Here is a 23,543-nt window from a genome sequence, read left to right as displayed (position 1 = left end):
CAATTTAATGTTAACTTACCTCTTATCATAAATGTTCGTAAACATATCTAAACATAATTTATTGCTATATTATATTATAATCTTATCAATCACAAACTGCAATCGTAATAATAATAATGTGTTGTCATCACTATTGTCACAGGTTGCGTTTACAAGGGTGTGCCGAGGGACAGCGGCACGGAGTGGACTGATCCGAACGACCCTTGCATGGTCATGTCGTGTAAGGCCGGCGTGGTCACCGAGACGCGAATGCAGTGCATAACACCCTGCCAACAGCCATTGCCGCCGAAACCGGGAACTTGCTGTCCGACTTGTTCGGGTGAGTGACAACTGACAAAAACAGAGTCCACCTTGGCTTCCAATATATACCTACAATTATTTATTATTATTCACAAAAATGATATTATTATTTCCTACGTATGTATCCGAGTTGGTGTGCGCATTCGTATTGGTCGGTGTGCGCACGACAGCCACGACTTATACCTAGAACGTTACGGCGAACGCGGATATTTTATTTTTTTTGTGGGGGGGGGAAGGGGTTGGAGTTTGACGGTAAATGCGGTATAGTGAGTCGTGAGTGTGACGATACAATAATATATATTATAATCGTATAGGACAGTTGTTTACATGTGGTGGAATTTATTCGAAACCGATCGCCTGCAGGTCCCCCTCCGAGTTCCGTCTCGAAAAACGTCTGTTTTGGATTATGCATTGTTTAATACGTATGTGTTATTAATAATATAATATTATACGCGGTACGATATATTATATATATTCCGGAATAGAATCTTTCGTGGCGCATTAGAAAAACAAACCATTCTTTTGGAAGCTTTGCAGTCGTGATAAATCACGACTGGCACACAAGCGTCCGTCAAGTGACTCGTGGGAAACGAACCCCCATGTACACGCGGCTTCTCTTCCGCTACGATGTGGTGGGCACTAACTCCGTAACACAGCGCTGACGAAAATAAAACAATAACACTCAGACCATACTCGCGTACACACACATACATACAAATAAATAATAATAATAATAATAATAAAAAACAATGGATGGATGCTATAGGTATAATGTATTATTATAATAACGTTCGTGAACGAAAATCGTTCCGTCGGAGGACGAGGGGGGAAAAGGAGTAGTAGCGTCTATGGTTAGAACGCCAAACAGATAAATAGAGATGGATGGCAGGACCACCGGCAGCGAACATTGTGCACAACATAAACATGTTAAACGGTCTGCTTTAGTGCTTAGCTACCGGTTATAGGTATGGTTGGCGTATCGATATCAACGCACGCATTATAATAGTAATATTATCTTGTACCTGCCTATATTATTATATTATACGCATGATATTACATACGACGCCACGAAGGACATTTTAAATTATTATCAAATAATACGCGTTGGATTCGATTTTCCAAAATCATGATTATACCTGTCCAAATCATAGTAATATTTTATATTATAGTTATTGTTGATCGGGCAATACTGTCGGGGAAACAACTGTACGGACAACGAACGTGTTATACATATAAATAATATGTTACCAACATCGTTTCCGAGCATTCATAATTGTTGTTGCCTGTTGGTCGAAAAGTGTTTGGTGAATTATATTTTAGTCTCTTGGGAACATACACTGCGATGTAAACATATTATATATTAATTAGATGTTTTTACACGTCAGTCGAAACTTCAAAGCGAAAACGCCGCCCGCTGATATTAATATCTAAATTAGCGTTTCGATGTACCATTATTATATTATTATATAATATCATCACGGTATGAATGTATACGTATGATAGTCGGAGTCGGTTTCATTAAAATATTTAAATACGCCAAATAATATATAGGTACGCTACATGTATTATCAGAAAACATATTTAGGTACATAATAATATATTGAATTAAAAATATTCACAACATAAGTAAATTTCTGAAAACGATCGCAATAATACACGCATAATAATATGAGATGCTGTTAAAAATAATCACAGAAAATAGCCAAAGGAAACACAACTTTTTTTTTTTCAGTATCGCTTTGTAGATTGATTAATAAATATGTTTTTGTTATAACAAACAACACATTCGACTAGAACCTTTAGGCTACGAGATTTCAACCGATTTAATGAAGCTATATCCGAGTTACTTTATTGCGGTAATTGGTCGAAAAACAACTCTTGAGCACGTTATAGACCCTCGAGTCACAGCCCACGGGGGGCAGCGGTGGAAGAAATGACTTTTTAATATATTATGATATTTTCTATATATGTTTATATAATATATTATAACCAGCGGTACCTGCGTTTTCACTTAGGTCTGAATGGCAGACAGACGATATAATCGTGCGCGCGCGTTGCTTTTTCGACCGTGCGTTCATTATTTTGTCATATTCGTCGACGGTGGTACGGGGCCAGTGCACGTCGGTACGATGTAGATAATATATACATATATATATATATATATATATATTATATACTTGAAGTAGTATAGATATATTGTTTTATACACACACACACACACTCAACTATATATATTTATATATACATATTATATTTAGTAATAATAACATCTCGGGTCGTAATTTATTATGGTACGCGATGACGATCGTCAGAATACCGAATAATATTCTTTGTTTTTTCATCTCCTTCGGGTTTATATTCGGCTTTATTATGTTATTATGAAGGTATATTAGATATAAGTATACTATAAGTGTATTATATTATACTACCCATATCTTTATGGACCTATACCTATATTATAATAATATATAATGTATTATATGATGTGCGACTATACGCGGCGAGGGCGGTGCCTGCGTCGTGCCTATTATTTATTATACTCGTTCGGGTCTAAAACAAATAAAAGATTACGCGAGCGGGCAGGGGGCACGCTGCACGCGCGCCGGATAAAACGATTGGACGGCGGCAGCGACGTAGCAGTCGTGGGCTGGGGGTGTGTGTGTGTGGGGGGGAGGGCAACCGCGCGTCCGAGCCGGAGATGGGCTAATGGCTGAAGACTGGATGCCACACGCATTGAAAAAAAAATAACGAAAAAATAAAAAAATTCAAAACAATCCTCTGAACCTTCGCTGGGTGGCATGGACGTATGGTTTCCCGTCCGAAAAACAATGTAATACAATTTTAAAGCAGATTCCATAATATTACTCGGCGAGACGCGATCCAATGGTCTACGGCGGGACTCATGAGTGCACGATGATAATATATTATATAATGTTATACCGACGATAACGAGGGGACCACGTGGTGAAGGCCGACAGAGAAGGCTTGGAGATGACGAAGACGAAAATGACATTGTACAACGCAGGTTATATCGGCACGACGACGGTCGTATGGCCGCTGGTGAAAGGGTCTAAAAAATGTAGACAAAAAACGCGCAGTTCTGCAGACGACTTATATGACTTGTAAAATATTTTTTGAAATTTTCGAAGAGGAAGCATCGAAATAATATAATTATAGTGTCTTATAAAAAGAGATATTTATAAATCCACCGCATCTATAGGTCATTTTAACTGACCTGATTTATCGGACACAAACACCAATGGCCAGGAGTCTGCAGTTCCACAACACTGGCAATCGATGAAAATGTTTTATTTTGAAGATCAAAACACATTTTTTTTTATCTATATAACTTCTAAGTTTACTCTTATTATTTTTATCCAGAAAAATCAATGAATAAAACGTCTCGACTACAACATATTATCTATGACGTACGTCTTGGGTGGAATATCAGTTGTAGCGGGGTCGCGTCATCAAACTAACGACATTGTAAATTTCAAAATATAATTTGTCATTTAGTTTCCTTTATACTTTTTTCCGTCGTCAAATTATTATACCGACTGCAGTCATTAGTATTTTTACGTTTTAAAACACATAATAATATACCATTTTATGTTTTTACCGCCGACCGATTCAAATTGGTCTGAACCAACGAGGGGTTATCGTGAAGACACATTGACGTGTAGGTACTTTACATCGGTAGGAGGATAGGTTAGATATCTATTATAGTGCGTGAGTCGACAGGACCACGGCGGTGCGTGTGTCTCTTATTTATACGTTACCTAAATAAATTATTGTGAAGTAGTTATTCGTCGTGCCCGTCCCCGTTTGGAACAGGTACTGTATAATAATATTATTATACTTTCGGAAATATATGCACCTTTAATGAATTTTATCGATAATACTTTGAAATAACGAACGCCTTCCGTCTGTCGTGAGCACCAATTTTTCTCAGCCTTAATTAATTCAATCCTGCAGAAGAACAATATGCCCAAATTTAAAATACTATATTAGGTATCTGATCGTGATTGAAACCATCTACTTAATGACAACCATAATTTTTAATTACATCTCAATTTCTAGTAGGTACAGGTTCCAGGTTTTCAGCCTTTACTACTGTTTCAGAGCTTTTACTAAGAATGCTTTTGAACTACTTAACACTTTATTTTTAGGTCTAATTGAAAAAAATGATTGAAAAGTCAATATGATATAATACGTTATACTTCTTCACCAGCATAATAATTGAAATATTTGTTTATTATTTCATGACTAAATAATACCGAGTCATTCACTCGTGAACTACAATAATATAAAATTACAATGAAATATTAGTGTGAAATATAATATATTTTGTTGTAAGTATTATAATATACTTTTGAAAAACATATGATTCAATTTCAATATTGTCTTTTTATTGACACAAGTTTTAATTTATAGAATTTCGCATCTACATTCAAAAAAGTTCTTGATGTTTTTAATAAAATATTGTTAAAATTGCCTATATTAAGCCCCTTCAGAAGTGCAGTGTAGTATAATAGTAGTAGTGTGCCTGCTACATTCTAAACAAACACTGCGAGGAATACGCGAGACGGCGTCGGTTTCTTTGGAAAAAAAATCCGTTATCGATAACCCGAGCGCCGAAGAGGGGGTTGCACTCGGTGGCAGACAGTTAATAATAATAATAATAATAATATTATAATCTATGCGATTGCGGTAACCGGTTTTGCGTATTCCACAGGTTGCCGGGTTATCGGGCAAGAGGTGGCCGCCTGGAAGAACATCAGCCTGTACGACGACCCGTGTCTGACCTGTCACTGCGAGAGATCCGCGGCCGGACCGGTGCTCACCTGTTCGAAAAAGGCGTGCCCTGTGCTCCAGTGTCCGTCCAGCAGCATGCAGATACTGCCGGGTGAATGCTGCCCCAGATGCGTGGGTAAGTGAAATTTATCGGCGGCTAAGTCCGATGCGAAACAATATAAAATAGAATGTTATGATATTAATTATGACAATTATTGCAATGACGGCGTTACAATATATTATTGCGATGTCGAAAGAAACGCGTTATAATAATATGTAATTACTATTAAGGTTTATTATTTACGTTTATGCTGTTATAATATTGTTTTTCTATTTCGATTCATAATGATATCCCAACAAATAATAATTTATTATTATACTAATTTGGTAAAAATCGGTTTTATACTTCAACGGTTCCGGGGGCAATTTAGTTATGGTCAATATTAATCATATATTAACGTAAACAAAAATAATTTAAATATTGCACATTATATTTTATTCTACCGTGTTTTGTAGGTACTATTATACCTACTAGTACCTAATAATTATTTAATATGTGTGATCAAATAACTATAAACTAAATATTATAGGATAATAAACATATCAAAATAGCAAAAACATCTAAAAACCACACATTTTATCCATTTTGGGACATCGTATACGTATTACTAAATTTTACTTGGTCAGTATAAAGACGTTAACTAGTGCATTATAAATTTAAATAATATGACATTTTTAGCACGAATTATAGGAAGATTTTTGTCGAGATTTTAATAAAGGGACCTTATTGCTTCGAAATTCTATTACAGTAGCGGGTTTGTTTTAAAATATGATTACTATGCTATGATACTGTGTTACACAATAATAATATTGCATATTGTGTTTTCAAAAGTATTTGCAGGACAAAAAAAAAATATACTACTGCTTCATCCGACCTTTGCAGTTAGAGTTGTGTGCAAACATTCAAGCCATATCATGTCGTCATCGTCGTATATTATATTATTATGTAATATCGTTATTATTATTGTTCATTATAAAATACAGCTGTAATATATAATAACCGGGCTACGACGACGACGTACCGGACGGAAACGTCTGACAAACTACGGATATGTTTATTCGCGGTAGTATAAAATAATAATACACAGTGGAAAAACGCCAACCGATCGTGTTTCAGTTTTGAATTTTATTCTCAACTCTTTCGGATATAGGCAATGGACGAAGACGGGATACACAGACGGTTTTTTTGTTTAAAAAAATAATCGATCTGGTCCAAACGACTCGAAAACATTTAATATTTTTGACACGCGTATATATCTTACGGTCGTTACACACAATTAAATCGCTTATAATAATATCAAATGACCCACACAACGAAAATACGCCGCCAAAATATTGGTCGCCGTCGGACAATGTTCATACAAGTCTCTATGTAGTATACTCACTATACAATATTATAACTCTAAATCGTTTTGAACTTTTAAAAGTTTCCCGAACGAAAAATGTGAACCAAGAGTGCAGAATAATATACCGATGACTGATGAGTTTAAATTTTTCGTCTGTTTTCAAATTTGGAGACTATAAGGATACAATATCGCAGGCAATATTATCTACAGTATCTATATATTGTTACAAAATATAAATTGTTATAAGGATTCTAGTTTCCGTTGTAAATTATATATTATATCATTGTCCATTGATTAAAAATCGACAAACTTTTATTGGACATTCGCAGTATTGTAATGCGAAACATAAGTCAATATATAAATGTACACCAATCACATGTTACTTGTAACTATATACAATTTCATTAACAAAACGGTTTCATAATATTAAAATATATATATACCTACGAATGGTTCACTATATGTTTGTCACGTACAGTGTACATTGCCTTGTATAATGTACCAGGGTTTGAAATAAAAATAAACTAATAAATCTTTATTGATTTACAAATGTAGTAACACGCTGTCGTCTAATCGGTACAATTTACATTGATTAAATATAGTGAATATTTAACAGAATCGATAATTATTATAATAAAAATAATATTGTTTTACAATCGGGGTGATGGGTATGTCACCCAGGTCCCAGGTGTTAATTAAAAATAAAATCAATTAATTTTATTATAGTTGATTCAACATAGTAATACATAGTTGAATAATAACACATTTATCAATATACCTATACCCAACTAATTTGCCAGATATTACAATAAGCATGTGACTTATAACCTAACAAACAAAATTCGGTTTTTTTTATTGACTCGAGTCCGCGGTTGAATCTATGAGTGTAGGTGCATGGATGTGTAATGTTATACAATAACGGGGTAATGTTGGCTTGTTACAGGCAAAAGTAGAAAATTGATGGACCCGCCGAGAGGTGCCTGTCTGCTGGGTGATAAGATCACGCCTTCGGGTCAGGGTACGCACCCTGACAGGTGCACCGAGTGCACGTGCGCCAACTCGACGGTGGTGTGCACTCGGGAGACTTGTCCGCCACTGGATTGTCCCGTCGAGAAACAGACGTTCGCGTCACACAACCAGTGCTGTCCGCAGTGCCCGAGGACCCTGGACAAGAGCGAGACGTGCGTGGAAAATGGCAACGTTTACTTGGTGAGCGTTATAACTATGGTGTAGTAAATTAAACGTAAAAATCACGACTCAGAGGCGATGATTTATTATTATATATTGTATAACCCTGCGACGCGATATTATATTATTATATCGGTCGTTCGATCCGTGTTAGTAATATCTGTTTTGAAAACATATTTCGTATTTTAGAACGGGGACGGCTGGAAGGTGGACGAGTGTAAGTCGTGTCTGTGTGTCCGTGGCCAGGTGCAGTGTGCCCAAGAGATGTGTCCACGAATTTCGACGTCGTGCCCGTTAAATATGAAGCTGCGAACCGTTCCGGGGTCGTGTTGCCCCCGATGTGTACCAAGTAAGTCCGTCGCGTGACTATAATATATTATTATATTTTACGGTTATTGTTTCTTATAAAAAATCATTCTGTTGATAATAGAACAGAATATACAGATTATAATATAACATATTATCTAAATATTGTTTTCGTTTCAGTGGACGGAGTGTGCACAGTCTTTGGCGATCCACATTACAGAACATACGACGGAAAATTCTTCAGCTTCCAAGGACCATGCAAATATCTATTGAGTGCGGATTGCGTGGGCCGGACCTTCAGCATTCGGGTGACAAACGACGCAAGAAACACGAGAAATTCAGCGTGGACGAAAACTATTTCTTTGAGGGTAATTATTGTAATTTATTATTGTGTGGTCAAGTTATAACGATGACATTTTGTGAAAACTTCGTATCGAAAATGCCAGTATAGTTGAGCTACAAAATAATTGTTATATATTATGTATTTATTATTATTATTATTATTTATATATTATTATTATGTAATTATTTAACATGTATTTTGTCCGCGCAGACTGGAGGTTTGAAAGTAAACCTCGGTGAGAATAAACGGATCAAGATCAACGGACAGAGAGTGTCTGTGCCGTACAAGAGGAGTAACGAGCTGACCATATCCAACATGAACGATACTGTATTGGTTGAGACCAGAATTGGCGTTTCTATCATTTGGGATGGGCGAGGATTTCTAGAAGTGTCCGTACCGTCGAGGTACAAAGGTAAGGAAATTCGTCAAACCGTTAATACGAGGATATAATAAATAAACTACAATGCGTCATCGGTTCCCAAATATTATATTAATTCAACAGCTCTCTCACAAAGTAATCACACCTTCCTCGGCCACAGTTTAGGAACCACCTGTAATGATGATTTTGCGAAAATTATTTTACTTACAAACTTCGAATTTATCGGCATTTACAGGCAGTTTGTGCGGACTGTGCGGAAATTTTAACTCTGTGCCCAGAGACGACATGACCACTAAGGACGGCCAAGTAGTGTTGGAGCCCCAAGTGTTTGGATCGTCTTGGCGCGTGGGTGGCAAGAACGCGTGCAGCCGGCCGTTGAAACCCCCGTTCGTGCAAACGTCGACACAGTGTTCCAAGAAGGGGCCCCGAATTCGAGAACGGATGTGCAAGCCGCTCCGACAACGGATGTTTGCCGCGTGTCACAAAAAGCTCAACCCAGTCAACTTTTTCAGGTAAGCTCATATTATAATAAGTTCGTTTTACACAGCGTCCGTACGTTTTTGTTAGACGCTTTCACTTTCGCAGCTCTCTGCCCGGTTACGCCTTTTCTGGTATATATACTAATATTATTTGTTATAAGTGTATACCCTATGCTATTGTATGAAGACTAAATCGCGAATTCGCATTTGCTCACAGGTCCTGTCTGATGGACATGTGCGAGTGCCCCACGGGCCGGAAGTGCTATTGCGAGGCGATGACAGCGTACGCGCACAACTGTCGCCGCCTTGGTGTGTCGCTGCCGGACTGGAGGACCATGACCGGATGCCACACATACTGACCCGCGTTCTCACGTCCATCCCGTGCAGTAGACTCCGCTTGTTTGTTGTTGCTAGTCATTGTTTTTTTACACCTTCAACTTTGCGGTGGTCGCCGCGCGTTTACCTGACCGACGGGTCGAAATGGTTAGTATAATATGATATAATAAAATATACAATTAATGAATTACCTATGTATTATAATAGGTGTATACGTACCTAATTAATGATATATAATTAATAAAGATGGTTATTATTATCGTGTACGATGATGATATCGTGATTGAAATTCGGGGCGCAGGAGTGTAGGACTATGGTAGAAAAAAAACAATTCATTCGAGTTAAATCACTTAAATCACGACCTGACTCGTATCAAAAGGTCACGTGTTTAAAAGTTAGCTATAAATTAATTTAAAACGTTTATTTTATGCTAAGTGTATAGTAATATATTATTATCAAGATAATATATTTTCACAACTTTTTTGAATAATATTGTTTTAAAAATCAAAAGTTTGGTATTTAATAAATTTTGTAAACTATAATAGAGAAAGAAAAATAAAATTGCTACATTATACTTTTTATTCAGGCACTATAAATATTTAAAAACAATATTGGAAATAATATTACAATTGTGAGGTTGTTCATAAATATTTTACTATAATCGGGCATTTTATATAGTAATATTATTAAATTATTCGTTTTAATAAAAGTGCACATATAGTTTAAGATAACTGTTAGCGGCTGCGTCAAACTCGATAAAACTATAAAATATCATGGTTGTAACAATTTATTAAAGTAAAGACAATAATTTTGAGTAAATAAAATAACAATTTCAACCGTTTAAGACCCACATAAAATCCACCAACTAATTGAGTTTAAAAGTTTGATAAGAAATTAACCTAAGGAATAATAATATTCGCAATTGTTACTGTAGACTATAAAACGGTAATAAATTGTGTTTTTAATAAGAAGTGTAGAGAAAAAAATGCTTGTCGAGCGAACCGATCGCGTCGTGCATATATTAGATTAGAATCAAAACGAATTAGTCGGTGTTTACAACACGAAAAAATCCTTATTTCACAACGCCTTGGCAGGTAGTCGCTGCATTAAATTATGTGCACAGTTATAACTTATAACCCGTACCGACAATGATAAACCATCATACACCATAACACCGAAGTCGTCGTGGAAATTAAACAATTCGATGCAAGCGTCAAAGTCTCAACAACAACAACAACAACAATATTAAAACATTATATGATAATAATATCTACAATTTATACCTGCATTACGAACGTAATAACAGCTGCAGTATTACGTCACTATCATTATATATTTTATACCCCATACACGTGTAGCCACCTGTAACGTACTGTTTCGATAACTTGAGAGCATCATAACATTTTACATTTAAACCGCTTAATAATAATAACGATATAATTAACAGAGTGATACCGAATGAGATGTTAAATATAATATTATGTATATATGTGTACTATGCATAATTTTCGAATCGAAAGAAACACTACCTTAATAAATCATCCGATAACCGTGTATCCAGGGGCTGGGAACTACAACACATTTTAGTATCCCTTAATATGCGGACGCATATTATAATATAGGAACGAAATAATATTTTTTTTCAAGACGGCATTATAGGCACATAAATCTCCTCGCATTTTTAGATACACAGATCTGATAAATGATAATATTATTAGTTATTACGTGATCAAACATCAAAGAATTTCACTGAATAAACATGGTTACCCGTGTATATGGCGTATAATGACGTTAGGTATCTTAAATCATCATCTTAGGTAGGTACTTAAATTGTTATATAATAATTTCAATGTTTGCGGCTGAATCCAAATAAAACGTACGCGTGTACCAATTATAATACGTGATGCCATTATTTGATAACATTTTAAAATTAATTTACAAAACTATTTTTAATTATCAATTTAATGTTTTTATTTTAAATAGAATAATAATTATTGTAATTATTGCTCTATCAGCGAGTTACAAACTAATTTTATTGTTTTCACTGCTTATCTATCATCTACAATGACCACCACAGCGACTAATATAATAATTATCGAACGAACGAAAACAATTCGACAGAAAAATTATCATAATACGCGTTCAATGCATGGTTATCCGCGGTTAATCATATTTTAATTAAGCGAAATCATTAAAAAAAATTTCTTTCGCTTATTACCTGTTGTACCTATACAGTATATTAATATACCGTCGATGTACCTACTATACAGTTCGACAAATCGTAGAATTTTTACAAAATTTGATAAAAAGAGGTATATTATCATTATAATAGTAGCGTCCCGATTGTTTCGGTTTATCTTATCGAATCGCATTGATTCAACCCGAACAGAGCCTCTGCAATTTTAATTATTTGATATTAGCATTTCGTCTCACGGTACCTATACATAAATTTGCATGTATTCGGCAAAGGTACGAGTTAAGTTCAACAAATGCAAATTGGCTAACGTTGGTTCCTTTATATGTTTATCATTCAGACTAAGAAACAAGTCTACCTTCAGGGACAGTTTAGAGTTTAGACTGAGCGAAAATAAAAAAAATGTTAAACGAAAACTGTAAAAAATAATTGTATTTTTAATATAATTGTAAGTAATTATTAATTGTGTTATGATTTATAATCTACATAGAAATCTAAAAATATATTTTATTGATTTGTTTCAGATCGTGACAGACCGTTTCCACGTTACCGTTTAAACAAATAGTAATAATAATTTAGTAACAATTAACTTAACTTTTAAGTGGCTACAACAAACTCTGACCCGGCGGCGACTCTACCGTTTCCAGGCGGGTGTCCGTCGCATAATTATACCTTACCCTTTTACTACCATAATATTATGTCTATGGTTTTATTTATTTATACATTTAATCAGTTCGATTGTACGGTCGCGACTAACCTAACCGAACCTGGTCGATGTTTTAAAATCTGAACGCCGGCGTTTACACTGTAATATACATACCGCGATTTAGTATAAGTATACCACAAAACAGATTGCAGAGTAATGTTATTGTTTGCATTCATATTTTTCGATATTGGCCTATTATAATTTATTTGTAGTGTGTTTTCGTATAAACGCGAATTTTGACGAATTTTCCTCCTCATTCGTGATAAATGATAATATAAATTATTATTATATTATAATAATATTATAGTAGCTATGTGCAAGCGGCTTTGCTACTTAATATAATATTTAGCATGCCTTAGTGACAGAGAGAACAACGTTCTTTTATACATTCGGGTTGTCGTTTACTATTTAATATTATGTTATTAATTATTATAGTTAGTAATATTGTTAAAAAATGTTTTGGTAGAACGCTTAAGATATCAAATTGTTTAATAATTGTATTTTATTTTTCGAAGAAAACACTAAATCGATCTAGGATATTATTGTAATTATAGATAGTTATTAAAATCAACATATTATAATATATTATTATATAGGTAAGAAGGTTCATATTATATTACTATGCTATAGAATTATTATTTTAATGAAAAAGTATTTTAACTACGTTAAGCGAAATATTGTAAAATAATATTTGTCAAATTTATGTTCCTACTTTTATGTTTTTTTTTCACTTATTTATTTTTTCTAGAAAAAAACTTTATACTTTCTTTTGTGTAATAAAAAAAATTTAAAAAAATGTATATACATATTATTATTATATACTTTCATATTATACCCCTATACATAAATATATAATATATATGCCATATGTGTGTGTGTGTGTGTGTGTGTGTGTGTGTGTGTGTGTGTGTGTGTGTGTGTAAATATCACTAGTGCTGTAAATTGTAATGAAACAATTACTCGACTCCACCTGGGTGGTAAAATTGTTTTGATAGAAAATTAGTTTTGAAAAATCCAACAGATAGCGCCATGGGTGTATTTCTATATTACAGTTTTCCAAGGGGTAAGGTGTTTTATCTGTCGTGTAATATGCAGAAAGTTTTGATCATTTTAACAGTCATCTGCAATGTACAAGAAACCGCTTTACTACGTGTACACTGAGTCGGTAGTTTCGGAGAGTACTCCAGACGAAGGGAAAAAAGCACCTTTTGGTTTTATACACAGCAAAGGGTACTAAATTAGTGTGGAAAATATGATACACATGTGTTTTTTTTTGTTTTTATAATTGCGTGTCGTGCGCGCGCAAAACACAAACGCACAAGGCACGCGTCTATATTTTTTTTATATTTTAAACAAATCTTTAACAAAAATAACAGTATCGTAGTGATGACGCTATAGGAAAATCCAAAAAAATCTATGTTTTAAAACGTGTTCGGCCCGGCCAAAAAGTGCTCGGGACCAGAACGGTATAATAATAATATTATTATTACGATAATACTATCTTAAAATAATATAATAATATAATATTATTATAATAATTATGATGACTGCGCAGTCGACCGGCGCGGCGAGGCGGCGGGACGCGCGACCAAATAAATCGCTCCTGATTTCGACGTTTCCGGAAACCATTGATTTCCCTCGGCAAGTGTGCCCGCCGTCCAGCCGCGTGCGGTGCCGTATAATATTGATAACAATAATAATAATATGATAACGATAGTCTTATAATATTACACGTTGTACGGCGGCGGTGACAATTATTAATTATATTGTATAGGTATGCGCGAGCGTATAATTATCGTCGCGTACAATGATATGATAACAATATTATATGGTATGCGGACAGACAGACAGACAGACGTCCTGAGATAAACGCGTCATATTTTCAAAATGTGTGACACATTAATAATTGTTATGTATGTATTATGGTATATTATTATATAGGTACGTAGAAGAGAGAGAGATATAGAGAGAAAGAGAAAGAGAGATAAAAAAAAAAAAAACAAACAACAACAACAACACTTAATAATAATAATATCATACAATATATGACTATAGAAAATGATTTGTACGAAAAAAAATTGTGCTACGGCTACAACAATTTGTTTTACTCACGATACGAAAATAATATTTCAATATAATATCGATATGTATACAGTTTAAATATCGTGCTACTAATAATAGGTACTGGAGACGCGCATACTTGCGGTACAAAACCTGACCGTGGTCAATCGCAAAATGTAAGTCTCATCGGACGATAAGCGCCGACCAGACAGTGTTTGCTTTTGGGTTTGCAATATTAATAATAACATTATCATTCCCACGAAGACTGGACAACTGACCACAGTATTTCTGGATAAAGTACCTACTTCAGTTCAAATTTAGAATATAATTGATTTATTTTTTTGTTATATTTTTCGCCTCGCCAAAAATATTTTATTTGCCTTGTCGAAAATTCAATATGAAACAATTAACCTGTTTGATAGTTGTTAATGTCGTTAAAAATATACGAACAAGATTTTAGGAATAATATAACTGTTTAACATTTGTTTTCTGTTACACAATAAATTGACTATAGAGATCAGAGGTCTCAAAACTTTTAGTACAGGGCGCTTTATACAAATTAAAAACGCTTTGCTGTCCAAAACATTATATTTAATCATTAAACGTATTAACAATTTTTAAGTGAACAGAAAATATATTAATGCAATGGACATAATAAATAAGTGAAGATTTGTAACTGTTGATACACCATGCCATTGTTTAGATAAGTGTAAAGAGTAATTTAAATTTAGTGAAGTGAATTTTCTCCGAAATCAAAGGAGTAGTAGCTTTGTTTGATGTATAACTGTTGCATGTATAGGTATAATATACTTCAATAGAAAAATAATAAAAACAAGCAAAACAATATAATGTGAATAGTTTGTTTTTGGATTATTTGCTTTAGTTAGCGGTAGGTACCTAGTAATTTGGAAATAGATTGACGTTTGTAATTGCGGGTATTTTTGAATATTATTAAATCTTTGATTTATAATATAATATTTAAAGTATTTGTCTGGAATCGATTCAAAAGTTAAATTATGAAAAAACTCCTACAGCTTGGTTACGGGGTTCGGGATATCTATTATATTATATTTTATTACTGTTTTTAGTTTTTACATACGATTTGCCGTTACAAAAATCCCATGGACAATTATTTATTGTTCAAAGTATATCATAATATAAGAACGAGAAGTGGAAATGGACAGAATATGATGAGTCATCAGTACTGTATTAAAGTCACACTGCAGTCTATCTGCAACGCCCTATATATAGTTTGATGTATATTTCAAGAAATGTCACCAATATTGTTTTTTATATAATATATTTCATTGATAATATTGTAAAATGTGACCGAGTTATTTGTCGGGATGATAACAGTAGTATTATATAGCCAGCTGTCCAGTAGTCATTTAATGATAATTATATTGATATGGATATATTATAATATTATATTACGCTCCCCGGCCCACCTGTGGTACCACAATAATTGTACATTGTTCTAAGAAATTTATCTATAATATAATCGACTTAACAATAAACTATTTTACGATAACGGTATAAATAAAAAATACATCAAATACAAGTACAATAAAGTTATATAATAGTAAACGCTACCTAATCAAAATGATATGTATTTGTTTAGTAAACATTGTTTTTCAGTCCAAATCGTTTTCACGGTATTGGTACATTATATGATATGTATATGGTACAATATATATTAATATTAATATGATATGATATGTATACGTGGTACAATGCACGGATAACGAGACATATAGATAAGGTCACGTGTCGCTAGGATTTTTGTGTGACAGCGATGAAGCTTAAGACGTAATCGCGTTGGTAGTAAAACGATAAAAAAAAATCATTTACAATTTTTTTTTTAAATACAATTACAGTAGTTTACGACACATAACGATAAACACGATCGGCTTGTTGATATAACGGGGAAACGACGACGAAAAAGCGACACACACAAATCCTTTCGACTTCTGTCCCCGTTAGGTTCCTTACGACGATAATACAAATACAATTTATAATTTTCCCTTAATGATAGTATTATAATATAATCATGCTACGTTTCAAACATTGATATGTTTTAAGTTACTTAAAATATAGTATTATAAACGACTTACAAAATACACGAAAAAAGTCTATAGTTGATATGATCGTTGTTTAAAAAAAAAAAAAGAACAATAATAATCATAACGAACAAAATACATATATAAATATATACTATAACATAACATAGTATTTTTCCTATATATATATAACAATATTACGTAAGTAAATAATTAATCAACCATCCGAAAAGAAAGTCATTATTGCTCATTGAAAATTTGAAATATGTAAAAGTAGTAGGTAAGTAATAATAATATGCACTATGATAATATTATTATGCCTCTTTCCCCTCAGCTGCCATCGTGTAGATCACTATTGGTAAAGGCCAGAGGAGAATGTGTGGAGCATGCATATATATATATATATTTTTTTTTCTTTCATACATTTGTACTATTATTAAAACGCATTAAGGTACGTAAAGTAATTATTTTTTTTTTATTGTTATTATTTTCTTTTCACCCCGCGACTGCAATCAACTCGGAAAAGGCGTTTTAAATATAGTTAAACTCCTATGGTCATAGTATTAATATCGTAACTGGGGATGGCAATTGGTTGGGCAACGAAAAAACGAAACAACTTTGGCAGTCTATAAACGATACTATATAATATTATATTATTCAACAACGATAGTATAAATATTGCACGTGTGAAACGTATTAATCTTTCCGCAGATCGTTTCCAGCAGTTGTGCTTTCATGAAAATAATTATAACATTTTAACGTCGGCGGCCGTACAGCGGACAAAGCAACATAATGTAATATAAAATGTACGTTGTTTCGCCTACCACTGAAATCATTGCGTTCGTGGGAATAGTAGAGTAGTATAATAGGCGGGAATAGTCGATGTCAATCGTAAATCGGTCGTGAAAAATAAAATAATAATAATAATAAAAATAATGATAGTTTTAAAACATTTCATTAGAAGTATAACATATTATTATCAACGAACAATTATTTTTAAAAAGAAAGATAACAAAAGATAACAGACTAATGTTACGCGTAGGTGTACGAGAGAATACTAATGTTTCGATTTAGTATACACAATATAATTTGATATGTCGGTCGATTTTGTGCAATGATGCAGAGAGAGAGAGAGAGAGAGACACCACTGGGAGTGTATGAAAATAATAATAAAACACTAATTTGTTACGTTCATTCTTGACTTCAGTGAGATCACATCCATGTTTTGAGTGGGTAGTAAAGAAACGACGTCTCACAGCAGACTCAGACGAGAGACGACGAGAAAATCTGTTGGACCGCAATGTCGAAAACTGGCGATCGAGCGCCACATAATATGTAGTATTATTGTTTGAATTCAGATTCAAATTTTTAATTTAAAGTTATTGAATTACACGAAATCGCCCGATGGGGAAGAAAAATTCAATGTATAACATACATGGCCGTAAATGTATTCACGTTACGGTGTAATGAATAGCATTCGCGTGTAAAAAAATAAAAACCACATATTACGTTTAGAATGAAAACAAAAATATCGCCATACTTTAATAGTAATATGTTTGAATGGTAAACGAAATTGGTTTTAAAATCCGATAGACTAAACCAACTTGATTGAAATCAATTTTTAATTTTATTAAAATTAATTTAAAATTCTGCGTGGACGTGTACCTACTGAAGATTATGCCACGTGGTTTAGTACGGGTGATTCCGAAACCAATTGTTTCGTATCGTAAAATAATTCGTCTCTCTCCTTAAACGCTTCGACAATAATAATAATATTACCATTTTGATATCCAAATTTTCTTTGTCGAGTTATTATAAGATTCGTCTCGTAAAATATAACATTGTGTGGTGCAGTTTTGAAGGAAAACGATTTAAACTCGCGTGCCCCCTACCCATCCTCGTTCACCATTCCTCACCATCAGTATACAATATAATATATATATATATGCATGTAGTATGAGCATGGCAGTGTTCAAACGTTTCGTTTCATGTGATAAGAAGAACAAATCGAGCGGCACACTTTAAGTCTTGTACAGAAAGCGAAGCGCTCGGCCCGCGATATAATCGCGGTCAGTACGTAGGTTAGGTAATTATTATATTGTGACGTTATAGTAATATTTATAATGTTATATATATATATAATATATGTAGTATCCCTGTATACAAAACTCCAAAAGAACGAAAAACATTTTTAAAAAAACGATGTCACCGTGACATTTGCACTCGCCCCCCTCACCCACTCCACATCAAACCCGTGCGCTACTTCTCCGGCCACCCGAAGTCTTGGCCCAATACGTCGTACAGCTTCTGGTTGTGCTGGCTGAAGTGTTCCCGGAGCTTGGCCACGACCGACGGCCGGACGTCCGGGTGCTTCCGGCCTTTGGTCTCCTTCAGGCACTTGTCCACAGGCCCGTACCGCAGACAGTAGAACCCCTTGGTCCGGTTGAAGTAAAAGTTGTCGGCGCCGATCCTGTGCTCGAGGCCCAGGAACGTCTCGATGCGGTTCAGCTCGGACACGGGGTTGGTGATAAGTCGGTCGCCGTTGACCACGAACAACTGCTCCCTGGGGAACACGTCCAGCCACCGGTAAACGTGGTTATGGTAAGTGGACACGGACACCGGCCGGTAGTTGGTGTTTACCGTGCCGTCCGGCTTCACCACCAGCTGCTCGAACGACCTACTGCTGCGGTTCGCCAATGGGTTGCTGTGTAACTGCGTATAATCCGATATGGCCCTGATCACGGGATCCCTGAGGATGAGAAGCAGCTTAATGCTCGAGTTCATCGCTTTGATGCGTTCTGGTACCTGAAAATGAGACGTTCAAAGTAATAACGTTCGTATTATAATATGATAGATATAATGTATATGTTATGGTATGTCAGGTGTCTATATATGATATTATATCATATATGTACTAAATTATACATATGGGGGGGATGTGATTCGTTTAAGTAGAAATACGCTTAAATTAATATTTATCGGTAATTCTTGGAGGTTGTTATGTTTTCATAGACAGATTTAGAAACTACAATAATTATAACTATATTAGTTTTAAATAAATAATTTTTACGATTTTTTAATTTTTAATTTATGATTTATAAATATTTAAATGAATACCAAAAATTTTTAGTTTCTAATCATTTAAACTTTCTTTAAACTGCAAAGTATATTATTTGACATCCTTAATTTTCCCAAATTTTAACTCTTAATACCTAATTATGAATAAAAAAGCTATATTGGTTCAATATTCGATTAATATGAATTACATAGTTATATAAGTTGTATATACTCTACTTCCTAATATAAAATGTAAGCTATTTAGGTTATTATAGAAAAAATGTTTTAATTATAAATCAATACTTAGTTCACAGATAGTCAATTATAAGATTATGTTGCCAAAAATGTATTGTTATAATAAGTAGGCACTTCAAAAGTTCAAACTGTACAAACATATTTTTTTAAACGACAATTGACTAAGAGATTTAGTGTAGACAATTAAATGGACCGCTCTGTATAGGTAAATACATTTCAGCAGCTTGTTGTTGTTATAATATTATGTAAAACAACCTGGTTCGTGAAACAGTCATGTCTTAGCATGTTTTGTCAAACGAGCACTTACCATAATATTAAGTTTTTCATGGTTTGTGAATTGCGAGCCTGGGGCATTATAGAGTACCTAACAAAGCTTACTGTACTAAATATTTATAAATATAAAACAAAATATTCAAATTACAAATTTTTTCATAAAAATATTGGTAAGTATTTTATCTAAATTAATAAAATATCTTAAAAATGCTACGAATCAAAAATATATTATTTTAAATAATTTGTTTTAAAATTATATATTTTTAGAATATATTTGATTATTTGATGATTTATATACATTATGATTTATTATGTTAAAATATTGTCCAGTTAGTACTGGTAGTGCGACTACCAATATTACATGAAAAAATACGCACAACTCATCGAGACTATATTGAGACAGAAAATAATAAACTCACTTCGCTGTTTAAACAACAACTGAAATTATTTTGTTCTTAAAATGCCTAATTTGTTCCATTAAAATGATTAATATTATTATTTTAATAGTAATTTATATTTTGGAATGTATTAAATAAGTTGAAGTTATACTTGGATGTTACGCACGACATAGCATATATTGATATATTACGTTCATAATAACTAATTTCATTCCGTTATTTTTTGTTTTATATTAGAGTGAATTTACGTATACATTTTGACATAAGAACGTCATCTAGAGCCCAGCGTATGTTTTTTTTTTATATTATATTAATTTTAAAGTAGGTTTAATACATTTTAGAAATGTACCAAAATATACGTTAGGGAGACGGAGGCAATTACAATCATTATTATTTATTATTTATAACAATTTATTGACATTTCGTATTTTTTGTTCATCATAATGTAATATTATTATAATACAGAGACGCACTCAAAAAAAAAAAAAAACCTCAAATCTAAAACATTGGATATTTTGTAGTTGAGTTAGGTATACACTATATTATTATAATATAACGGTAAGGGCTTTACTGAATTGCGAGACTTTCAAAGTATAATAAGTGAGTGTACCAGAGATTACCACTTGATGTGCTAAAAGTAGTTTCTAGGTAACAATCGCGCATCGGGCGGAAATATACGTAGGTGTTCGCATGTATCCTATAGAATACATTACGTTCCTGAAAGGATCCACTAAACGCGTGTACAACAACGCCAATATCAAAGATATCGTGTTACACCGTTGGCGTGAAATGCATTTTGTGATTTTTTTTTTCCATAGGTATACATAGGAAAAATCCGAACAATGAAAATAATAATTCCACCGAGAGACGTACTTACTTCACTGCGAGTCTTCGTTTAATTAACAAAACAATATTATGGAAGAGTTGCAGTATATCATCATCATAATAATAATAATATAATAATATAATGCATTACGTTCTGTGGTATCAGCTTTTCTTTGTTTGTTTGTGGTTATAATAATATATTATATTATGTCGGTTGAAATAATAATAACATCGTGTAGGTGTAGTGTACGCAATATACTGCGGCGCGAGTCTCGCGAAGATTTACGATTTCCATGTGATGCTGGGTAACAATGTGCAAACACTCTATTAACCCACCACTTTAAATTAGTACGAATCCTCGTGGGACACCCTGTATGCGTATGTGCATTTAAATATTGAACGGTCGTATGAATAAAACTATTATATTGATACAACGATGTAACAATAATAATATTATAACAGTATAATATATTGTTATGTTATAATATTATTGCATCAGAGGCGCGGATGCTCTCAACAATCGACGTCGGTTTAATACAATAATATATTAGAATATTGAATGTGAAACGCGTTATATTGTTACGATATACATATTAAAATAATTAGAGACCGCGAAATGCGTTCGAATATGAATTGTAATATTTTTACACCGTCGTAATGACCTGCGGTGCACGTGGTAAAGTATCTCGCCGACGATCGAGGCGAATGCAAACGACTTGCGAATTATTATGCTTCATATTATTATTATTATTATTATTATTGTTTAGACGGTCGGCGCTATCTTTAAGAGCGAATCAAACGACGAGTGCTTCCACTAATTATTACTGCAGTGGCAAGTCGTGAATATTTTCAAACCTTCAAACCCTCGCGTGCCATACAATAAACGTACACAGTGCGTATATATTATTATTGTTATTATTATAATTATTATATAGTTATATTAAATCGCGTTAAACAGTATTCGGTCTTAGACGACCATTAATTGAAACAAGACACGGAATAAACCCAAAATGAGGCGTCTATCAAAGCGTCATTAGTATAGTTAGGTGGATCCTTTCCGAGGTGTGACTGTTTAATAACGGTACTATCGGATTAGCAAATATAAGGCGAGTGGAAATACGGGAATAACATTTGTATTTTTTTTTTTTGAACTATCGCTGCAACGAAAAATATCGGTACAATCAATTGCCGTCTGCGGCTTACGTGTGAGTGTTTAAAGTATGTCACGCAGCGTGTCAAAATTATGCTGAATGAAAAAAATGTGTTGCGTATTAATTTAAAATGTCTAGTAAAACTCGGAAATCAGATCGTTTAAAACATTTTAACATTAACAGATGTGTATAATATATAAGAATGTTATCATATCATCACAACCACGTGTTTTCGAGTTACACAAACGATTTCATGATACAACCACCCACAGTTTTTTTAAAAAAATTTCGGGGGCGGAAAAAAATGAAAAATTTAAATGGCTGGTGGGAAAATGTACGTCATTTACAGGCCGTGTTTATTATATAGTTCGATGTTAAGGCTGTAATTATGATTGAATTTATGCCCTAGGACCGACTATAAATAAACATTTGAGTCTTAATAACCCTCAAAGAATAAATAAGAAAAATGCAGTCCAAATTGTGGGAGAACGGCTTTTGATCTTGCATCAAAGCAATGCGGTGGACCATAAAGCGTTTTCTGTAAAGCACTTTCAGGCCAACATTTGAGCACGGGGATTCATCAATCAGATATTAGAAATGGAGCGTATACCTTAAAAATAAATTTTTGTCACGCTTGCGCCGAAAGTTTAGTTTTCGATGAAGGTTTGAAGCGTTGGAAAGCGACCTTTTTCCGTCCAGCGGGTGGTAAAATGGGATTCCCCATAGTGCCGGGTGGTAAAGCGGAAATCCCAAAAAGTGCCGGGTGGTAAAGTGGAAATCCCCAAAAGTGCCGGGTGGTAAAATGGAAATTCCCAAAAGTGACGGGCTTGCATATCACGCGTATCTCCTGCACCACTGAAATATTATATACCACAGTTCATACAAAACATAAACCTTTGGTTATATCTCATATTCATAGGTATTATAACCTCCATGCATGACGCTTAAAACAAATAAAACCAAATCGTTTCTTTAGTGAAATATTGTTTTCGTAGAATTGGCTGATTGTTGCATACATCCTTAGAATACCTT

The 23,543-nt window shown here is 33.8% G+C and overlaps 2 protein-coding genes across 3 annotated transcripts in view; one reads left to right on the top strand and one right to left on the bottom strand.

The window, feature by feature from the left end:
• Positions 1 to 12,716, top strand: part of LOC100165439 (BMP-binding endothelial regulator protein) — a 68,474-nt gene extending 55,758 nt beyond the window's left edge. The window contains exons 5-13 of the mRNA XM_001942534.5: positions 143 to 319; positions 5,036 to 5,230; positions 7,444 to 7,709; positions 7,878 to 8,037; positions 8,175 to 8,362; positions 8,548 to 8,749; positions 8,952 to 9,228; positions 9,413 to 9,678; positions 12,250 to 12,716. Of these exons, the coding sequence (XP_001942569.2) occupies positions 143 to 319; positions 5,036 to 5,230; positions 7,444 to 7,709; positions 7,878 to 8,037; positions 8,175 to 8,362; positions 8,548 to 8,749; positions 8,952 to 9,228; positions 9,413 to 9,554 (1,607 nt within the window). The 3' untranslated portion in view covers positions 9,555 to 9,678; positions 12,250 to 12,716. The remainder of the gene's footprint in view (positions 1 to 142; positions 320 to 5,035; positions 5,231 to 7,443; positions 7,710 to 7,877; positions 8,038 to 8,174; positions 8,363 to 8,547; positions 8,750 to 8,951; positions 9,229 to 9,412; positions 9,679 to 12,249) is intronic.
• Positions 12,717 to 15,343: 2,627 nt separating this feature from the next.
• The window catches only part of LOC100167476 (heparan sulfate glucosamine 3-O-sulfotransferase 5-like), a 44,281-nt gene continuing 36,081 nt past the window's right edge, over positions 15,344 to 23,543 (bottom strand). For both annotated transcript variants that reach the window (XM_029491753.1, XM_001942493.5), the window contains one exon: positions 15,344 to 19,357. In XM_029491753.1, the coding sequence (XP_029347613.1) occupies positions 18,812 to 19,357 (546 nt within the window). In that variant the 3' untranslated portion in view covers positions 15,344 to 18,811. The remainder of the gene's footprint in view (positions 19,358 to 23,543) is intronic.

Source organism: Acyrthosiphon pisum, chromosome A3 (genome assembly GCF_005508785.2).
Source record: "Acyrthosiphon pisum isolate AL4f chromosome A3, pea_aphid_22Mar2018_4r6ur, whole genome shotgun sequence".
In the NCBI taxonomy this organism is placed as follows: Eukaryota; Metazoa; Arthropoda; class Insecta; order Hemiptera; family Aphididae; genus Acyrthosiphon; species Acyrthosiphon pisum.
This window is presented reverse-complemented; position numbering and strand designations above follow the sequence as displayed.